Source organism: Melopsittacus undulatus, chromosome 4, assembly GCF_012275295.1.
Source record: "Melopsittacus undulatus isolate bMelUnd1 chromosome 4, bMelUnd1.mat.Z, whole genome shotgun sequence".
Lineage (NCBI taxonomy): Eukaryota > Metazoa > Chordata > Aves > Psittaciformes > Psittaculidae > Melopsittacus > Melopsittacus undulatus.
The window spans coordinates 73,600,838-73,622,705 of record NC_047530.1 but is presented as its reverse complement, the minus strand read 5'-3'; the positions used below and the strand labels follow the sequence as shown (position 1 = coordinate 73,622,705).

Genomic DNA, 21,868 nt, shown 5'->3' with positions numbered 1-21,868 from the left:
CAACAAATAATTGAAAGAAAAATGTAAAATGGAGGAGTTAAAGGGATTTGATTTGCATTGGAAATGGCAGAGTTTGTTTTATTGAGCAATACCGAGCTAATGTTCTCTTGATTACGTTTGACTCTCTCCATCTCTGGAGTAACCGATGTTGGGATGCCAGTCCCTAAGCCCTCTTTGTATAACACCTGTGAGGTACAAGAAAGTTTCCACAAAAAAAAGAAAAAGAAAAAAACAAACACCCAAAACCACCCAACATAGACAAACCCATTAAATCTGACTATTTTGTGAGTTATATTTAGCATTAGGGTCACTTCTTAGTTAATTCACACTTGTTCTAGAGGCAAATATTAAGGAAGAGGCTGATGGTTGATTATTCTGTATATGACTAGAGACAGTAGAAGATAAAGGGTTAAGAAAAACAAACATGGAGAAAAACACCATGTTAATTTCACAGCTACTTCCAGGTTGGTTCTTAAAAGAAAAACATAACGTTGTAAATCATCAAAAAAAGTTCAAACACAAACAGGTGGAATATAAAGGAGTTAAAAATGTTGCCAAGGAAAAGACAGAAAAAGGGTGAGATTCCAACCCATTGAAGAAAAACAGATTATATGTTAGGGTGTTATGCAAAAATAAGCTGTTATGATTTTTTTAAATACCGAGCTAATGTGTTCTTGATTGCGTTTGACTCTCTCTATTTCTGGAGTGACAGGTGTTGGGATACCTGTCCCCAGGTCCTCTTTGTACAACACCTGCAGAACACAAGCACCCAGCAAGGTGAGAAGATCACATTCCTGCCGTAACAACTACAGTATATTTGGAAAGGTAATTTACCCAGTTTATAGGTAAATAATAATCTAGAATTACACATAAATATATGCACAATTTATTTTACTCAGTGTGCCTCTTTATAAGCACAGCCACCAGCTAAGCAAAGAACTTAATGTCTGCTGTATGAGTGCAGCAAATAACTTAATGTCTGTTTTCAACGCCTGAACCCACTGAAGTCAATGGACTACAGTAGGACACAAGTTTAGATCTTCTGCTAACCTGGCATGAAAGGTAGGTAGGCTCTTCCTTTCATCTTAGCTTAGGTAATGTAACAGCATTACTTTTCAGGCAGTCAGCATTAATGGAAGCTATTTTTACGGTATTAACAAACAGTTGAACCTTTTATAGACATGTTTAATACAAAAATACTCTGTAGTGGGCTCTATTTCTTTTTGATTTTTGTGACTATTTGTTTCAAACAGCACTATTTTACTTCGATTTATTAATTAAAAAACAATAGAGTTTTAGCTGCCATATTACTATGTTTGTTTTGTAACTGTTTGATTAAAAAAAAGTGCATTTTTCATGAAAAGAGTCACATAGGCAATGCTAAAAAAAAGTTAACAAAAACCAAAAAGAAAAAAAACCCGAAAGAACACTGTTTGCTGTCATTGAAACAATGAAAAAATACAAAAACAAAGCAATCACAGCATGAGAAAAAAATATGTAAAAGGTTCAAAAAATGAAGAATCATTTGAAAAAAACAATTGTGTAGAAAATAACAATAATTGCAAGTTCGTATCCTGACTCAGTTCTGTATGCAGAGATCAAAGTAAAGCAGCCGTAGTGCCAAATGAGGAAAGCATGTTGTGCTTTCAAATCCACACTCCACTAGGCAAGGGAAGAGCCAGTACTGCTTTCACTTATAATGGTGACTAGGGTTTTGTGACTACAAAAAAAGTTCCCATTATTTTTTCCACAAAGTTCTGTCTAGCTGATCCATGTTTTCAAACTCATTGTAAGACATCTGGGTATTTTTTGTTTCTAGTTCTGTTTTTAGAAAAGGTCAGAAAAGTAATACATGAAATGGCTGATTGTAATGATTCCTGCAAGAATTCAGGTACTTAAACTTTCTGCTGCCGAATATAGGGATTTAAGAGATCTGTTCTCTTTTGAACAAAAAATACCCATAAACACTACCAAAGGCTGGAGCTTGAGCTCTCCATGAGTATATAGGTTAATAGAAAAGATCGGCTATTACCGAACTGATGTGCTTCTGTGTCTCCTTGACACGCTTCACTTCTGGAAGATCAGGAATTGGAGTTCCTTTCCCAATACTCTCCTTATATTTAACCTGCGAAGGCAAAGACATTAGAAAAAAGTAAAAGGATTTAGATTAAAGGACAGCTGACACATGTATGCGTAACAAGTTACATGAATGAAGAAACTTCAGTCCTTTACACTTAAACTCATTCAAATCTCAGGTACTAAATGTATTTTGATAGAAAGAAATAATCAAGGAATCTTCTATTCCAGTTATCTGACAGGTAACTCAGCCACACCTCTACAAAGCACTTCAACAACCACTAGCGTAAGAAAGCAGCATCTTGTTTGAAGCAGAATTTTTCAACTGAAGCTTGAAATTCTGTCTCCCAGAAGCTTCATTTCAGCAAGAACCACCCCCTGGTCTAAACCAACTGAACCATTTCAAGATTTCTTACACAGAGTTCCAAAAAACTGTGATACTAAAAATTTAAAGTAATTTCTGAAAATTTTAGCATAATGGAATTGAAAAGAGGACTTAAATGCACATATGGATACATAAAGAGCATTATACTGATCTCATAAAGACTGAGAATTTAAAAGATCTCCTTGGCTTCAAGATGAGCAGTGTGGCTTTCCATTGTCTTCACAAGCCATCTGTCAGAAGACAATGTTAACTGTTGATGTCACTGTGAAGAGCTCTTCACTAAAAGAGTTTTCTAACACCAAATGTAAATAACTTTGCACCTGATAACATTTGGTCTTTCTACCTTCAACAAAGGCAAGAGTAATCATACAAGATTTTAACAACTACAGTGCATTTCTGCTTCAGCATAACAAAAAAAATATTTCACATGAACTTTAGCATGAAGCAAATTGGCTGAAATGTTAGTATCTTTTATACTAAAATGATGCCAGCATTCAAAAAAACATGAAATAGATTTCCAAGTTTTGAAAGAAAAGTAATGTAATTATTCCAACTGTAGTGTGCTACAATTTTTTTATAGAGAATGAAAGTTTTCCAATACATGCTTTAGTAAGGCTCTTGACACTGTTTGCCTGTCATCTTCACAGACAAGCTAACAATGAATGGGCTAGATAAATAAGTGCAAACAGTCTGAACAGCCAGGTCCAGAGCATTTTGACCAGTGGCTCAAGGGCCAGTGGGAGGCAAGTCACCAGTGGTGTATCCCATGGGTCAGTACTGGGGCCAATACAGTTTAACATCCTCAGGAGAGACCTGAATGCCCAGACAAAGTGCACCCTCAGCAAGTTTGAAAATGACACCAAGCTGGGAGGATTGGCTGATGCATCCAAGGGTTGTGGTGCTATCCAGAGGAACTTCAACAGGCTGGAGAAATGGGCTGAGGGGCATCTTGCAAAGTTCAATGGGGGGAAATGCAAAGTCCTGCAACAGGGGAGGAATAGCCCCAGGGTGGGGTACATGCTGAGGGCTAACTGCCTGGGAAGCAGCTTTGCAGAGAAGGACCTTGGGAACCTGGCAGAGAACTAGCTGACCATGAGCCACCAATTTGCCTCATGGCAAAGGCCAACAGCATCCTTGGCTGCATTAAGACGGGCACTGCAAGCAGGTTAACAAAGCGGATCCTTCCCCTTTACTCAGCAATGGTGAGGTCACATCTGGAATTCTGTCTCCAGTTCTGGGCTTGCCAGTACAAGAAAGACTTAATGGAGCAAGTGCAGCGTGGGGTTATAAAGATGAGTAAGAGACAGGAGCATGTTTGATATGGGAAGAGGCTTAGAGGGCTGGGACTCTTCAGCCTGAAGAAGAGTATGTACAGGGGGAACTTACCAATGTGTGTAACACTACACATTACAAGGGCACATAGGGATAGGACAAGAGGGAATGGCTTTAAACTGAAAAAGGGTAGATTTAGATTAGATTTTAGGAAGAAGTTCTTTTCGATGCAGGTGGTGAGGCACGGGCACAGGCTGCCCAGAGAAGCTGTGCCTGCCCCACCCCTGGCAGTGTTCAAGGCCAGGTTAGACAAGGCTTTGAGCAACATGGTGTAGAGGAAGGTGTTCCTGCCTATGGCAGGGTGGTTGGAACTAGATGATTTTAAGGTCACTTCCAGCCTAAACCATTCTGTGATGATTCTATGATTCTATGAAATACCTGTGAGAAGGAACGAACAAGAGAGAACTACTTTTCCTGGAAGTGTTCAGTGACAGGGCAAGAGGTAATAGGCACAAATTAAAAAATGGAAAATTCAGTCCGAACACAGGAAAACACTTCTTTACTGTGAGGGTGGTCAGTCATTGGAACAGGTTGCCCAAAGAGGTTGTGGAGTCTTCATCCTTTGAGACAGTCAAAACTCAAATGGACATGGTCCTAGACAACCTTCCCTAGCTGATTCTGCTTGAAGGGTTTTGAGTAGACAATCTTAAGAGTCACTTCAAACCTAAATAATTCTTTGATTCTGTGTTAAATATAGTAGGTTTGGGATGAGATTAAAATCACGACAAGAGCTTTCAACTTCTAGAAATGAATTGTAAGTAACAAATTAAATGTTAATCATCAGAAAGATTACTGTTTAAGTAACAAGAATAGGGGAAAAACTCTTAGAAAGTATCTCTTAGCTGGACAGATTATTGCCAAACCACTGTTAGCAACATTTAAAAAAATAGGGGTGGGAGGGAATATATTATTTCAAGTTGAATTAGCACTGACAGAGTATTAAAAATCAATTCTTTTGTACCGAGCTGATTGCATCCTGGGTTCGTTTAACTCTCTGCATCTCTGGTGTCTTTTCAATAGTAGTTCCAGTTCCAATATCTTCTTTATATAAAATCTTAATATTTAGAATGAAGACAACAAGGTTAAGCATACAAAACACAACATTCTTTCTAATAGCGCATGAATACAGGCTCATGACAGTGATTTCAACACAACAGTGCAGACTGTTACAGCCAACTTGGAGCCTCATCTTTAGTTACTGCCTTACTACCTACCTGAAGACCCTTATTATACGACTGCAAAAAAGGGGCTGATCATTTATGTTTGTAGTGCATTTTCAAATAGAATATAAAAATATCTGTAGGCTAATTTTAGGACTGAAGACTAGTATTTGCTCTATTTTTTTCCTTTTCTAATTTGCTCTAGTATGTTTTACACAAATGTCTTCCACTTAGTTATTCACTATGCTAATGGAGCTAGTGGCAAAACAATACAGCAGACTTCAAGCACTTCACAGTAACACATAAAATGTAAAACAGGCGAGGCAGACAGCTCACTTATCACTGAAAGACAGTTGCCACACAACAATACAGTATTTACATGGTAACAGGACAAAAGAAAGGTGGATACTAGTAACACCAATTTAAATATAGGATTGACTAACTATATCACGGCTACGAGTATGTGAATATGTGCAATCAGGGCACTCTATAAAAAACAGTGTTAAAAAGGGGTAGTAAACCCTAGCTAACTTACTTAAAATACAATAAGTTTTGTTTGAAAAAGTTCTTATGAGCATTCAAACTGATCAAAACCATAAATACCTATAAGATAAGAGCAAAAAATAGTTAATTTATTAAATACATTAAACTGTGTTTTTTGGAATGAGAACTGAAAACAGAAGGTAAGCATACCGAGCTGAAATTCTTCTGGTTTTCTTTCACACGCAGCATTTCTGGTGTGTCTTGTACAACTGTAACTTTTCCTTTACTGTTCTGTAGGTCCCACTGATACTGAAGCTGTTGAAAAAGTTAAAATAAAATGTCAAATGTTGACTCCATGCCATAAAAATTTACAGAGTTTTCCCTGAAGATGAGGAAAAAAAGTACACCTTATAAGGTTATTTTAACACCACCATTAGTGGTACTGCAGTAACAAGTATTCTTATTTAAATTAGCAATAGCAGATCCTTAACTGAAAAATCTTGAAAGGCCCCACACTGTATCTAAACCAATTAAGTCTCAACGATGGAAATCAAAGATTTCAACTCAGATTGTGGAGTTCTGTTACTGACCACAGAGCCTTGGAAGTAGCCCCACTGACAACAAAGGACAAGTTCTGTAAGCATAATTCTCTATCACTTGCAAAGGAATTGTCAAAGCACTGCAGCAGGAAGTTTTCTTCAAAACTGTTAACAGAATCATTTTGGTTCCCTTTGTAATGCATATGGCGGGTGCTGCATATACAACAGACCCTCTAATTGAAGATTGCTGAAAATATGAAGCAGCCTAGTTGGGATTACAGTGTGATATATCAGGACCTTATCAAATGAAAAAAAAAAAAAGCAGAATATTTTTCACTATTTGATAGTAACAGTGGTTTTTTATTTATATACATACTGTGCTAAAGTTCTTCTGATTCTCACGGACTCTCTGTATTTCTGGTGTGTCTGCTACAGGCACATAGTAAGGCATGCTCTTTTCTGCATCTTCTTTATACTTTTTCTGATGGTAAATACAAAATACATTCCATTAATACAAAAATAGTAATAAACAATCTGGCATTACTTATTGTTGCATAATGTCCATCTTTATGTAAACATGAGTACTTCTGTGTCTGATACAAATTCAGATTATGCCTCTGTGTAAGATTTATTTTCAACATTAAGTTACTAAGGAGTATGAAAATTAAGCTAAATCTACTTAGAACAAAATTAGCTCTGGTACTGCAAAAGCAATATAAATTATTGTTTCGTTTTATACAGTATTAAAATAAATTATTTTCATTATCAAAATGGAATTCCAGAGTAAGAGATGTCACAGCTCTAGAGAAATCTGTTTCCTGGTGCATCTCCTGAACATCAGGACAGGTAGTCACTCAAGTGCTCCAAATTAGTATTCCCTCAAGGTTCCCACATGAACAATGATTAAATTGCTTCATTCAAGATACCTGGCTTGAAAGGTTCTTGACCTGCTGGGCATGAATAATCTCCGGAGTATCGACAACACTGGTGTAGTTGGCTTTCTCCATTTCTGCCAATTGTTTGTATTTGATCTGTTGGGGAAAGCTCACATTTAGGCGCCTTTATCATATTTTGGCAACAATTTTCACTTGGTTTAATCAGAAAAAAACTGTTAAGAAATTTTCCTTTAAAGAAGTCTTCAGATATGATACATGCAGGATTCACACAGACCTGGCTGGCAATGTCAGTGGCATTCTTTGCTCTCACAAAATCTGGTGTCTCCAAAGCCAGTTCTGTCAGACCTTTTCCTTTGATTTCTAATTCCAAGGCTTTTTTGTACTCTTTCTGCAGATGAAGACAGTAAATAGATACCTTGTCAATATGAACACAATACCTTTAGCGACCTCAGCTAGTTTCATGGCCACACAAAAACCAGGAATACTACTAATATAAACTCACAATTAAACACATAAATGATGTCACTAAAGTGTCTACTTTATTACTTAAATCTTGAGAACAAACAGCCCCACTCCAGCAGTAAATGGCACACACTAGAGGCCAGCTGTATTAAGGTCACTCTTCCAACACCAGTAATCTCAAAGCATGAGCTCCTTTAGGTAATCAGCAGTTCATGCAAAACTGTAACTTGAACAGAGGAGAAGCAACAGAGAATGAGCAGTGTATGAAATGCATGTAGTAGTGAAGAGTGGCCCCAGATGTTTCAAACTGAGCATGTCGAAAAAAATGCAAGGTGTCAGGATTCTCTGTGACTTTTGGGGCCCTTTGGAATGAATACCCTCCCTAAAAAACTCAGTGCTGTAGCAGCCACCCTTCCCAAAGAGATCTTCCAGTAAGGTATAAAAGATTTATATTGTATAGATTGGTATAATTCATACCGGACAGGGTGCTGAGATATCTAGTCTAGGTCAACCTTCCTAGACAGGTTGGACTAGATGATCCTTGAGGTCCCTTCCAGCATAGTATTTTATAATTCTGTGATTCATATCTCTCTATGCCTACTCTGCTGAATTTAGCTGAATACATCTGTAATATTCTGGTAACAAAATACAGGCTCCTTGAATAACTCAAAATCTCTGCACTACTGAGTGCAAAATGCTGTTGTAAGGATGTTTGTCTTCAAAGTACTTTATTAAGAAGCAAAATCAGAAGAAACACTAAAAAGTTACTTTTTTTCACCTTTCAGGCTGATGATGTTAAGGCCTCCTAAAATATGAACTAGTCTTATCCCATGAAGGCAATCATCCTGAAATACTTATTATACCAGTCCACCATACAAATAAAGCAGCTGTTAGGTTGGCATCCTGACTGTCTGCTGGCCACCTTTCTCCATCAAAGTGGGGAAGACTGCCTCAGCCATCAGCCCAGCAGCTGACAACTGGGCATCAATCCTGGGCAGGGGGAACAGCTCATGAGCATGGCTGGTATTTCTGACACACTCATCAAACATAAAGCATGATAAAAAATAACTCTTTGCTGCACAGCATACCTTCCAAAGCAGGAGCATAACTGTCTGGTTCTGTCATTGTAGTCCTTTTCTGATCTCTCACTTTTGCTTCTTGTTTCCACAGCCCTAGTCCTTAGTTTCTAATCCTTGGTTAAGTGCTCCTGACCCAAGATGCTTAAGTTTACACAACTGACAAACTGACACCTCTGATTCTTATGCTTAGCCCTGCTGCATCACAGTGCCGGATTTGTCCATCCCTTGAAAATTGATCACAGCACCCATTTCCCACCTACATTCCTGATAGTAACTACAAAGCTAAAAAAGAACTCATGTAAAAGTTCAGGCTCACAGCTTTATCCTTAGTCACCCACACACTTTTTATTTTTTTTTTTTCCCCAAGAGTTTCTAGAGAATTACAATGTTCATACTGGTGTTATACAGCCACAAGCATTTGTCAGTTGGAGGCTATTACATCCATTCAGTTATTTTCTAAATAGCTTTTGGCATACCTCATTTAGGATTTGAGTTGCATTCTTTGCTCTTAGCATGTCTGGAGTCTCCTCTAAAGCGGTTAGTCCTTTGCCTTTGACACCTTCCTCCAGATCTTTCCTGTACTCTTTCTGCAGAAGAAAGAAAATGAGAACTGCAAAACCAGACTAAAAAGAGTTCTATATTCCACAACTTTGTTGCAAAAAAAAATTTCAACAAACAAACAAACAAACCAAAACAAAACCACCAAAAATTTCAAATGAAAAAATAATTTTTTGAAACAACAAAGAATATCACATAGGGTTATGCAACAACTACTACAACAGAATAGAGTGTGGTAATTATTGTTCAAGATAAATTGCAAAGGCGCACACACACATACACCCCACCATGTAACAGTTAGACTAATGTATGCCAGAAAGGATGCAGTAAATACAAATACAGTTACTGAACAGTAACAAATTAGATCACAAAATATATGGAATCATGCTTAATGTGAATGGTTGGGAAAAAGACAGCAGTGAAGAACTGCTTAGTGGAATTATTTAACTTGACAGAGGAAATAAGCACAGAGTAACTGCTACCTCGCTTGCTATTTTGGTTGCGTATTTGACGTGTAATAAGGATGGTGTAACCTCCAAGCCAGTAAGGTTTCTGCCCTTAATGTTCTCTTCAAAGTCCTTCTTATATTCTTTCTAATAAGAGAAAAAAAACCCCAAAAACAAACAAACAAAACCCCAAATTGCAAATATTTCTTACATTATTTTTAATGACACAAAAAACTACTGGGAGGATGGAGCAGTGGTTTTGTATTAATGTCACAGTCAGTGCCGTGGGCATGTAGAGCAATAAATGCTGTTTCTACTAAAGCCAGAGAACCAGCTTATGACTTTCAATGGAAATATGACCTGACCCTGCTTTTTTTAAATCTTTTTCTACTTAGTTGTACATGCCGAGAAAATGTTCAATGGAAACATTCAAACATAATGACTTTTGGCTGCATACAACTGTTTTTCAGCAGGTACAAGCCTTCATCTGTGACAGAACAAGATATAAACAGAAAAAAACTGCTTGAGGAAACAGAATTACAAGTCAGTGAAGAACACTATGACAACAGAGACAAAGAGGAAATAAATGGGTTTCTCAAAAATAGAGTTCTGAGGTGAAAAAAATAACCAGGGTACTTTCTGTGGACTATGATGATAAGTGACACACATACTCTTGTTGCAAATTTTAAGTGAAAGGAATTTCATATTACATTTCTTCTAAAGACTCGAAGACTTGCTTAAGCTTCATTTACTGACAGCTTCTTGATGAAAAATTACAAATGATACACACTTCAGCATGACATGGGAAAGCTTCATGCTTGAGTGTAGTATTTCTTAACCAATATAAAGAAATGTGACACAGCTATATTTTTTCAGTCTATCAGCATGCACAAGATGCAAGTATAATTGCCTAAGTCACTGTAAAAGTTTAACCAGAAAAAAAAAAAACAGTTTTTTAGTCTTGGGTGTTTATTTTAACCATACCTCACTCTGCATGAGCTGAGATTCCTTTGCAGTAAGGTATGTTGGTGTTTCAAAGTCCAACATAGGTTTTCCTTTTTCCTTCTCATATTTTTCTCTGTATTTCACCTGAGAAGAAAATAAAAATGTTATCCTCAATCAAAGAACCAATTTGTCAACTAGTATATTCCTACTATAGTCAACAGATCCGTGGTAAATGGCTTTAAAGTGAAAGAGGGCAGATTTAAATTAGAGAGTAGGAAGAAGTTGTTCCCTGTGAGGGTGGTGAGGCCCTGGCACAGGTTGCCCAGAGAAGCTGTGGCTGCCCCATCCCTGGAAGTGTTCAAGGCCAGGCTGGACCCGGCTTTGAGCAACTTGCTCTACTGGAAAGTTGGAACCTCCCCTGTGGCATGGGGGTTGAAACTAGATGATATTTAAGATCCCTTCTAACACAAACCATTCTGTGATTATGTGATTCTATGAAAAGATTAATGTTTAATACTGAAATCTATATTATTGGCAATAAAATGTAAAAAGCAAAGGTCAGGCTTGCAGCAACATGTGTGGCCTAAAATTCTACTGACTTCTATTGTAGAGAATAAGCAGTGTTAGCTCAGATTTCAAGAAGACAGGTAGCTATAAAAATCTAACTTGCAAGCACTCAGACCCATCATGGCCCTGGCGGAGTTCAGCCAGTTACATGTTAGGTATTATACAGATTGCTGTGTAAACAACCAGGTATTAAACAGATTGCTCGAGTGTTAGCAGCAGGAATGAAAAGATGTAATTTAGTGACTTGCTAACTAAAACATTCACAAGGATGAAGATATTCTTGCTTCAAGTTATAGTATCAGCCTCTAGGGCATCAATTTTCAGACTCCTGCATGAGCTAATGCTATGTCTTTGGCTGAGACAGATCCTGATCTCAAACTGGAGCAACAAGTAGTGACTTTAACTACAAACCTATTCACAACCATTTTCTTATAGTCCTTTGCTATGTAAGGTTTTTGTTCTTCCATGCCATGCAGCAGAACAGTAACTATGGCCCTTTGCATTCTAGCAGTAATTTCTCTCTTGCTTTACAGTTAATAAATACCTGGAATCAAACCTGGACTAAAGAGGACTAGAGACCAGAGTATGCATTTCTCTGGAATAATCCACCATTTGCTGTATTCCAGACAGAAAAAATGTTGGACACATTTAATAGCAGTCATAGCTATTGTTTTGGTTAAAGCGATTTTGGATGCAGAATGAGACTAGAACGGATAAAGCAGCTGAAAATATACTGTCAGCAACAGCCTTACTTCTTTCAATTTCCATTTTCTGTGATTACCAAGTCATTTTTTTACAGACAAAATCACCCAAATTAATATATTTTACTGTGTAAAAAGATGCATATACAACAGTCATAGGTAACTCTGATGAAGATATCATTCAGATATTTTGTTTTTTCTAAACTTGCAAATGTGCAAATATTTTTCACTGACAAGTTTACTCAGGTGTGCAGTGTTCATAAAGCGGATAGGCATAGAGGTTATTACATTTTGGAGAATTTGCTAGGATGACTTCAGTGATGGAGACTGATACTCAGTGAGTAGGGTTAATGAGAAACAGCTGACCAACTTACGTGGCTCTGTAGTTCTGATGCCTCCCTTAGATGAACCTGTTCAAGATTATCTGGCACCACAAGGTAGTGACCCTTACTCTTCTCATACTGCTTCTTGTACTGGTACTGAGGGGAAGGTGTCAAAAATCATCTCAATAACAAAAAAAATTATCCCCCAGCAAATTTATTGGTTAGGTCCAATCAAAGCAACACTTCAATGGAACATCAAGAGAAATTAGAAATGCAAAAAGCAAAACAAAAGCAAGAAGTTTAATCCCAAGTATCAGATAAAATTTCTAAAGATGTGGGTAAACAGTTATTTTTTTTTTGACCATTTTGATTGAAACAAAGATTTTTTCAAAACCAGAATGAAAAAAAAAAGAAAAAGAATAGGAAAAAAGAAAACACAGTGGATACATGGAAAAGCTGCATTAGGCAATAAAGATTTTTTACTTTTCTCAGTAAAATTATCGAGTATTTCATTAGGCATGATTCTGTACGTCTGCACCAGGGGGATGTTAAGCATAAACATGAAATGAAAAAAAATAGACAAATATAAAAAATTTAAATATAGCAAGCAGTAAATAAGACAGAAAAAAAATCAAAAAAGAGATGGTATTTGTTAGTGTAATGCAATCAGTTAAAATGTAATAAAGAGGATTTAAAATATTAGCAGTTCTGCAGCTGGTAAAGATTTGAATTCCCAGAGGACAAATGTGGCAAAATTGCTAGTTAACAGGAAATAATCATTAGGAAGTAGAGGAAGAGATCACTACCAGGTGACATCCCATGAACAATAGCAGAGGGAGTAACTGTTACAGAAATATTTAGCAGAGATCATTTCAGAATAGAATCAATAGTAGTGGAAAAAAAACCAAATCTGTGATTAGTTAACGAGCTTACAGCACTGGCGAGCTGGCTTGTACTCCGGACATGGTTCATGATCAGCGATTCAGACATGTCAGTGACAGGCTTATGAAGTTTCTTTAAATCTGCCTTGTATTTCACCTGCCGGTAAGAAAGGACAAATATCATCAGAAAAGACAACTGCTAGTAAAACCTGTGATGTTGAATGCATTAAGAACATAAAGGAGGTCTTTGTTTCCCTAAGGGAAAAACATAAGTAAACATACCTCACTAGCCAAGTTGTGAGCATCTTTCATGGTCTTGTAGATTTTAGCCTCCTTTAAATCATACTTTGGCTTTTTACCCATCTCTTTGGAAAAATTCTCCTTGTATTTCACCTAAATCAAAAACAAACAGGTATTACAACTGATCTTGAGTGCTCACTTGTCGGCTGCAGAAGGCAAAGAGTCCCTACTTCAGTACTGATAGTAAGCAGAAGAACGAAACTGTAGCAACCTGAAGATATCAACTGGAATAAAGGCTATTTAAAGATGACTTCACATGGAAAGAAATCTACATCTCTACAAAATACCACTTGCAATTTTTTATTCAGAGCACAGGCTACATCTCCTCATGGTAAAAATCACAGACGTAGCCAAGAGATTTATGGAAGCAAAATACAACTAAATTCTGGAGATGAAGAATATTTCACTTGATGGAACTGTGCATAGACAAAAGATACCCTATTTCACAAAGAGACAAGAGCCGACTCTTGAAGAGTATTAAAAGAATTTAAAGACTATAAAAATAATTTAAAGAGTATTCAAAAGAATTTTTTATGTACTTCTTGGAGAAATAACAGCTTTAAAAACTACCTCAAGACACACAAGCACTGAAAGTGGCAATATATCAAATATGTTTATATATAATGTTTCATACATAGCATGTTCTGTATAAATCAGAGATGAAGAAAGATGCTAATTATCACAAACAGAATAGCGATACAATTAATTACTAGGAATTAGGTTATGCAAGAGGGTTAGTAACACTTCCAAACCACATTAACATCACTAAGGGAAAGTATAGTGACGTAAACCATGTCCCTCCCCAGTTGGAGGGACAGAAATGTTGGTAGGAATGAGAGTTTTGCTAATGACTTAAATGAGGGCAAGTTCTTCTTCCATCATGACTTGTGCCATTCCACTGCTGCAGGTGCAGCTAAAGGCTAATCCCTCACTATTGCTTGTAAACCTACAAAAGGGATGGTTCCATTAGGAATACTTTGGGTTTATTGGTTTTTGGGGTTTTTTTTGCTATCAGAGATGCATAATTTTTTTTTCAGAAGAGCTATTGAAGAGTGCAAGAGAAACTCCAAGTAAAATAAGTAAAGAAATAAAATATTGAAGAATTGGTAACTAAGTTGAGGAAGAGATGACTCATGATATACTGGATTTAATGACAATTACAGAAATGTAAACAGATCATTTTGTATTAGTTAAAAAAGAAAGATGATTTCAGAATTAAATCACATTCCACAATCACACTTTACACTTTGAATTTGTTCTCATATTATTGTTCATACAGCACCATATAGCTCATGGTGGATACTACTCTTGTGCTTTTGCTTGACAAAATATGCCACATTCAGATAAAACTCACAGTGAAATAGACAAATCCACAAATTATATAGCTGCTGTAACAAAACAAATAATACTAATATTCTGAAAGGAATTAGTATTGATTCTAACCTCAGAAAAAATAAAACCAAGCAGAAGTATACTTGAATCTGTTAGATTTTGCAAGCTATGCAACATATTATCAAGATCAGATCATCATGCTGAAGAGTTCACTTTCTTTAAGCTCAGAAGAAACATCATTCTGCAAAATTAAAAGCAAGCATGCTAGATAGGTCTAACTGAATGCAACTAAAAAATGGCAAACAAGATAAACAAACAGGACATAATGCTTTATATTAAGAGAAGTTATGAGAAGAAATGCTTCAAAGAAAAAAGATTGCTCCAATTTTTCTTTGCTCCCTTACTGCCCCTACAGTAGTTAAGACTAAAAGGAGAAATAGCTAGTAGTGGAACAAAAGTATGAAAAAGTAAGACCTTGTTATGACTGAATGGGAATAAACATACTTTCTTCTTTTTCTTGTAGTTCAATTGTTCAGCTTAAGAATCGTTGGTTCTACTGAAAAGATTCTTGCTTATCCTGACACACAGAATGACTGATATTCAAACATGCGACAGTTACATGCAGCAGTCTTGGCTAGACATGGGAAAAACATAATCCCCCTTTCTTTTCATTTGGAAATACATGTGTAAAACTGAACTGGTACAGACTTATCTGCTGCCACTTTAAAAACGGCTACGCAGCCACTATTCTTTTATTTTCCAAAGGTTTTGTCATGGCAAGAAATATAAGAAAATATGTGCCCCAAAATCACTACAGGGTACACTTCTCAGAGACCATGGAGCTGATTCATACACTATGCTTCAATTATGCCATTCCAACATAATGCGAACAGAATAGTCTAAATAGACACTTGAAATCTGAATAGTCAAAATGAAGTTCTAGTGTGAATCTTATGCATATGTTATGACTAGTTACTGGAAATTACCAGCACCACTGGTTGGGATTTTCATACACATGTATTTCCATTTTTTGCACAGTTTCAGGAAAACCAGCTCAAGCTTATAAGTCTGTTCTTAGTGTTTTTGAGGGTGAAAAAGGTGAGTTTTAACATTACATAAGTGCATCAGAAAATTCCATTAAAATTACTGGAAGTTCCTAAACAAAGAGAATAACAATGTCTCAAGCTTCATGTGGTATTTCTGAAACAAGCAAATTCCTTACCCACAGAATTCCTATTCACCATCAGCATTCCAGAGGGAAAAGCAAAATGTTATACCTAACCGAGTAGTGTCACAAGTTCTGCTACATTCAATACCTTTGATGCAAAAAGATACATTCAACTGGTGCATCATAAACCCTTTAACAAGTTGGAATTGTAAGATAATATGCAAGCAAGAGACAGATGTGTAAAAATGGCAGTCCCAGATCTGTCGTTTAAAATGATCTTACATGACTACTTAGCATATTAGCTTTCTTAAAGGTTCTCATCCATGGGGTATCATAAGATGCAGCTCCATGCCCTCTCATATGTCGTTTGAGGTATTCTGCCTATAATGTGTAGCAAGAAAGCAAGATCAGAAATGCAAACAATTACAGGATTAAAACATGAAGTGTTGAGAAAGAAACAAGTTGAACTGAAGTCCTGGCAGAAAAAATTGTCACAAAAAATAACACGCATATAATTTGGACTGTCTGGAGAATGTGACCGTTGTATAGAAGTAAGCAAGCTCCTGTTAATGTAACATTAATTTCAGAAGCCAGAAGATTCTTTTAAAGGCACAAAGTAAAAGAATAAGGGTTAATGTCCACCTCAGGAAGGATAGACAATAAGAGTTAGGGGAAAAAGCTGCTTCTTCTAAAGACAATAAACAGAAAAAATAAATAATAAAAAAAAAGATAACATGGCTAACATGTTAGCCTTAGTATTTAAAAGATCTTGTCATGGCATCATTTTAAGGAGATTGTATAACTCTATTACTGATATTTACTAAGTCAGTAGAAAAGTTTATTTACCAAAGAAATACTTTGCATTGGAATTTCATTTTTTGTTTAACTTATTCCCTTTGAAATATTCCTTTATTCCCTAACTAGAAATAATTTCAGCTACAATATTAACATTACTCTGTAAATTAATACCATGTCACATTTCTCTCATTGCTTCAAAGTTTAACAAACTTTTTATTATTACCTGACTAGTTAGCTTGGACACCTCCTTTGCCAGTTCAATATCTGGACGTCCTAGCATGCTTACACCAATGCCAGCTTCTCCACGCTTTTTATATTCAATCTAACAAAGAAAAAACAGTATAGTTTAGTCTTGATGGCATTCCCTTTTAATTATTTCACTGACACTGGTTTTAGTAGTAAAATTACTGACAAGAAATTATACAGAAGACTTAAAAACCACTTACATCACTAATTAACTTGGCAGCCTGAGTTGCTTTCTTAATATCTGGTCGATCTGCAATAGGTGTATAGTGGAGCTTTGACTTGGCATCTTTCTTGTATTCAATCTAATCCGTGATGATAGAAAGAGGAAAGAAAATTACTGAGGCTTGCTCATGAAGAATATATCTATTAATGACACAGCAATGCTGCTAGTAAAGTGCATGGGGTTTGTATGTTTGTGGTTTGTTTTTTTTTTTAAATAATTTCCCAGGGAAAGGGTTTTGGAAACTTTTTTGCAAGCTGCCTAGAAACAAAGAATTACGCATACACAATTCTGTCTAAAGGAATAAAAGAAAAGTCAGATCTGATTTGCACTTGATTGTTTTAAATACTACCATGTGATTAAGTAGAAATATGATTTGAGAAGAAATCCTTTATTTCAGTGCAATTTTACATTTGTAAATTGTTGCACCATTATCTGTCAAAACTACACCTGAACGTGGAGGCTGGAAGGAAATCAGGAGTATGTGAACTTTGTCTTGTCTTTTCATAAATTATGTTGTGTAAGAAAATTTAATCAACATCAGCTGGCAAAAACCAAACTTACTGTACTCTGTTTTTTAGCAACTTCCATGGCATGTTTCACTTCAGGAGGCTCCAGCATGACAGAATAATTAGATTTGCCTTTCTCCTTCACAAACTTCTTTTTATAGTTTGTCTGTTAAGAACAGAAAGAGTCAGGTATGATTTTTTTTAACTCACATGGAGGTAAATGCTACTAAAACTTAGAAATAGACACACTGAAACTGTTAAGACAGACAAAATACAGCCTCCCCAAGTCTCAAAATGTATGGTCCCAGCTTCTTTTATTTGGTCATGACTTGCACTTTAGATTACAAAAGCTTGCTATTTGGAGATAATGTACTTAAAATTCTGTTCTATGAAAAATAAAATCTGAATGAAGGGCACCCACTAGCACTCCAACTCACTACTTTTCTCCAAAGTATTTCAACAGAAACCCAATAAATGTGTTTAGCTCTAAAGTTAAAGTCTCTTTCTAGTCAGAATTAATCTTTTCTGACTCCTTGGCATTTTATGATGAGACTCTGAATGTATTGCATGCATACTAGATCATGCAAGTGTCTAATCATTTACAGACAGCAGGTAATAATCTCACCACAAATTGTTAACACAGTAGTTACTTACCTCACTGACATTCTTGGTCACCTCTTTCACGTGAGCAGTGTCTCGTGTCTCTGGCAGGGTTGTGTAAGATCCGTGTGGAAGCTGCTTCTTGCTGTGCTCTTTGTATTTGTTCTGAAAGCACAGAATAAAAATAGGTAAAAAAACCTCACAACATTGCAAGTCCGGCTCTCTTCTGCCCCCCATGTTAAAAGGATATACTTAATATGAACAAATAGCTCCCTGGTATTTTACCTCAGATACAAGAGAGCTGACATTCTTAGCCAGGAGGATCTGAGGTGTATCTGGAACCACAAGGTATGACCCTCGAGCTTTGTTGTGCTTCTCTTTGTACTTTATCTAGTGAGAAGAAAAGATATCATTTTAAGCAAATGTGCATTTTGTCTTCTGGTAATTGAAAAAGAAATTCTGATCGTTGTGCTTGCTTGTTAGTGCAAAAATTTATAGAAAATCCCATATTTTGATGTTTTGCAGGATAAATTTATTCCAGTCTATATATTCCTATAGCTCTCCCTCAGAATTTTATTAATATTAATATATTGAATATTAACTGTTCATATATTGTTAGGAATTATTAAAGATACTTAGTATTATGCACAAGTTACACATGCAGCTTTTCTTGTTTTCTTCACACTATTTGCATTTAAATAACAGGAATGCAGAGATTTGTCAACTGTCTAGGGTGTTCAGCCAATGCTAACTTTGAGTACTTTTGTAATCCATGAACTAGGCCAGTGACATTTACAAGACCAAATTTTTTCAGATTTTGCCAAATTGTTAATGAAATAAGTCAAATCAAATAATGAAGTGAGACTGAAAACAACTTCTCAAAGCTTCATTCTTAATCCAATCATATTTTCAATAAAGTAGTTCAGATAGTAAGTTCTAGTAGAACAAAAAAAAGAGTGTTTCAAGTACTTACATCACTCGCCAAGATGGCATTATTTAAGGCCAATACTGTGTTTTTATCATCTGTGACGGAGAGTTTACATCCCTTTAGGATTTCCCGGTCCAGTTTGTACTCATACTGCAGGAAGAAAAAACAAAACATAAAGCAGAGTTTCAAATCTTCTATTATTATTATTATTATTACGAACATAAGAAATGTCGAGAAAGGGGGTATGCAGTTTGTTCTGATTTTCTTACATCACTCTGTTGCAGAGATGACTTCGCTGCTTGAACAAAGTCAGGCCTGTCAGCAATCCAGTGCCAATGAGCCTTGGCTGCTTCATATTTCTTTTTATAATCCAGCTGTTTATAGGGAAACAACAAGAAAAAAGGAAGTTAATTGGAAGTTGTGTACTTACACATGACATTCATGCAGATGCAAATTCTCTTTCAGTCTGTACCAGTTAAAGAGAAAAGAAGTAAGAAAGTGCATCTACATCAAACTAAGGCTTTCCTCTGAATCATGTACAATCTAGGGGGAGTCCGTTTATGAACGAATATGAACAACTGAAAATATGTCAAGACTTTGAAGAAAGCTAGTGTTTTCAGTTCTTTGCCTACTGAAGTGGATGTTGGGCCATCAATAATGGAAAACATTGGAGAGCTTCCCATGAAGAGTTTACTTAGTCTACAAAACAAGATCACAGAGAATTTCTGGGACAGTTAAGTCTGTCAGGGAAACTAGGAGAACAATACATGTGTGACATACAAAGACCTCAAATGACCTCGAGGAACAACTTGAATGAGTGCACCCTTTAGTATGAAATAAAATATATTTTATTTAATCAGCATAAGAATTAGAAGCAACATCCAAGCTCAAAAAAAAATTCAATAGAACTGAAAATAATTTCTTATGGTCTCTGTTGCCAGTATCAAACATTATCCAAAATTAAAGTATTACTAAAGTTGAACTCACATTGCTGTTTAGCTTGTAAGCATGCCTGGGAGTCTTAATATGAACTGAATCCGCTACGACATTGCAGTGAGATTTATTCCTCTCATACATTTCTTTGTATTTCAGCTAAAGAAAGACAAACAAAAAATGTTCACAAAGATAATATCATAAACAAGGAAAGCATCAGAATATAAAAACATAATATTTAAAACTGCTCATGACAAGATAAAATCCTAACAAAAGAAAAAGAAATAATAACAATACAACTTAGTATGAACCATTTGCCTGAAAGAAGGGTCCTCTTCAGCTGCAGTTCTCTCTTAATAGAAAATGTAGCAGGTATAACTCACCATGAAGCACAAAGATTTGGCAAAACCTGTACATGAACAGTAATTCTGCCCTTTTCTAGTTTTGGACACCTAATAGAAATGCTTTAAAAAAAACCTTATCTTCTGATAGGCACAATCATTGCTTTTTGAAAATTCCTGCATAGAATATCAAATTCAGCATTCAGTTTGGAACAGAAAAAATGTACGTCAATTCACAGATCACTTTTGGACACCTTTGTCTCTTATTGATCCACTTTAGTAACTGCACAACATGTTATTTTTTCCTCCTAGATTGACTCATTATATAGATCATCCATGTAGCATGTGAATAACTTCCATGCTTCTTGTAGTATATATTCTTGTGGTACTATATTGAATTACAGAATTGCTACTATCCTTATTTTATTTACGGATATTCAAGAAACAACACCACAAATGTCAGAGAGAAAGCCTGGGTAGCAGGAGGATTTAGGACCAGGACTCCCAGATCTTGTGATATTCTCTCCACTTCATCTTCCTTTCTCTCTCTTCTTAGCCTTCCACTGCCCCATAATCAAAACACATATTTATTTTAGATCACAATATTTACCTTACGTATCCATAGTATCCATAGAAGAAATGAATAAACACAGTAATGTATTAAGAACCTTATACAAGGCTCCACAAAAGCCACTGGCCAATAGAGGAAGAAAACCCAGAAACAAACTCCCTGAATCCATGCTTTAATTAGATACCAGCTCTAGCTCATAGCTTTTGTTACTAGTGAGGACTGTTCTACCCCATCAAAAATGTTTCAAGATCCACAGAAGAACATTACATGGAAAACTTCCTGAATACTTTCATATTCTGCTGTGTATTTTGACAAAGCATTGAATGCATAGACAGCTTTCATGAAAATAAAATTAACTACACTCTAGCAAGAAGCTATTTTTGATTACATTGCTACTTATGGGTTATAAACATTTCACATCAAAGTAAAAACTTAATTATGTGTCTTTTTGACACCATGGACACAGATGATTTACTTACATCACTTATTCTGTCCTTCACCTTGCGCACATGCAGTAACATAGGTGTATCATGGATTGTAGTATAGCCTCTTGGCTTCGCTTTGTTGTATTCCAACTTGTAAATAATCTGAAGACATTAATTATAGATTCTATTATTTATTGACAGTCTTTGCATCAAGATTGAAAAAAATTAAGATGAGGAACATCTGATAATGGACTACTGTAAATGCCATCTTGTTAATTATCCCTCTTCAAAGGTATGAGAGAAGGAGGTATGCTTGAGAAGGACTGACCACACTTACATCACTAATCTGTTTGTTGACTTTTGTAGTCCTTAAGTGTTCTGGAGTATCTACAACCATAGTGTACTTGTCTTTCTTCTTTTCATAGTCCTTTTTGTATTGAACCTGGTGATTGGGAAAGATTGTATGTTAACCACACAAACCGAGACAGAACATCTTCAGGAGATACATTTATATTCACACAAAAAATTGCAAAATCCTTCCACCAAAGCCAATGAAAGCCAAATATGCACAATAACTGAAACTCTGTAAACCCCTTATTTCCTTAAGAGGCTGCTTATCTATTCATGTGATTAACTTTATGTTTCTTTCAAGCTGCTTCACTTC

General features: G+C 36.0%; 1 protein-coding gene across 1 annotated transcript in view; it reads right to left on the bottom strand.

The window, feature by feature from the left end:
* NEB (nebulin) overlaps window positions 1–21,868 on the bottom strand; it is a 121,293-nt gene that overhangs the window by 12,872 nt on the left and 86,553 nt on the right. Inside the window, exons 101-123 of the mRNA XM_034061660.1 lie at window positions 21,542–21,646; window positions 21,259–21,366; window positions 19,922–20,026; window positions 19,204–19,308; window positions 18,980–19,084; window positions 18,292–18,396; window positions 18,061–18,171; window positions 17,462–17,572; window positions 16,878–16,979; window positions 16,655–16,753; window positions 13,116–13,226; window positions 12,886–12,990; window positions 12,004–12,108; window positions 10,401–10,505; window positions 9,453–9,563; window positions 8,889–8,999; window positions 7,146–7,259; window positions 6,902–7,006; window positions 6,352–6,456; window positions 5,647–5,751; window positions 4,755–4,847; window positions 2,033–2,125; window positions 93–185 (exon numbers count right to left, since the gene is read on the bottom strand). Coding sequence (XP_033917551.1) covers window positions 93–185; window positions 2,033–2,125; window positions 4,755–4,847; window positions 5,647–5,751; window positions 6,352–6,456; window positions 6,902–7,006; window positions 7,146–7,259; window positions 8,889–8,999; window positions 9,453–9,563; window positions 10,401–10,505; window positions 12,004–12,108; window positions 12,886–12,990; window positions 13,116–13,226; window positions 16,655–16,753; window positions 16,878–16,979; window positions 17,462–17,572; window positions 18,061–18,171; window positions 18,292–18,396; window positions 18,980–19,084; window positions 19,204–19,308; window positions 19,922–20,026; window positions 21,259–21,366; window positions 21,542–21,646 — 2,412 coding nt within the window. The remainder of the gene's footprint in view (window positions 1–92; window positions 186–2,032; window positions 2,126–4,754; window positions 4,848–5,646; window positions 5,752–6,351; window positions 6,457–6,901; window positions 7,007–7,145; window positions 7,260–8,888; window positions 9,000–9,452; window positions 9,564–10,400; window positions 10,506–12,003; window positions 12,109–12,885; window positions 12,991–13,115; window positions 13,227–16,654; window positions 16,754–16,877; window positions 16,980–17,461; window positions 17,573–18,060; window positions 18,172–18,291; window positions 18,397–18,979; window positions 19,085–19,203; window positions 19,309–19,921; window positions 20,027–21,258; window positions 21,367–21,541; window positions 21,647–21,868) is intronic.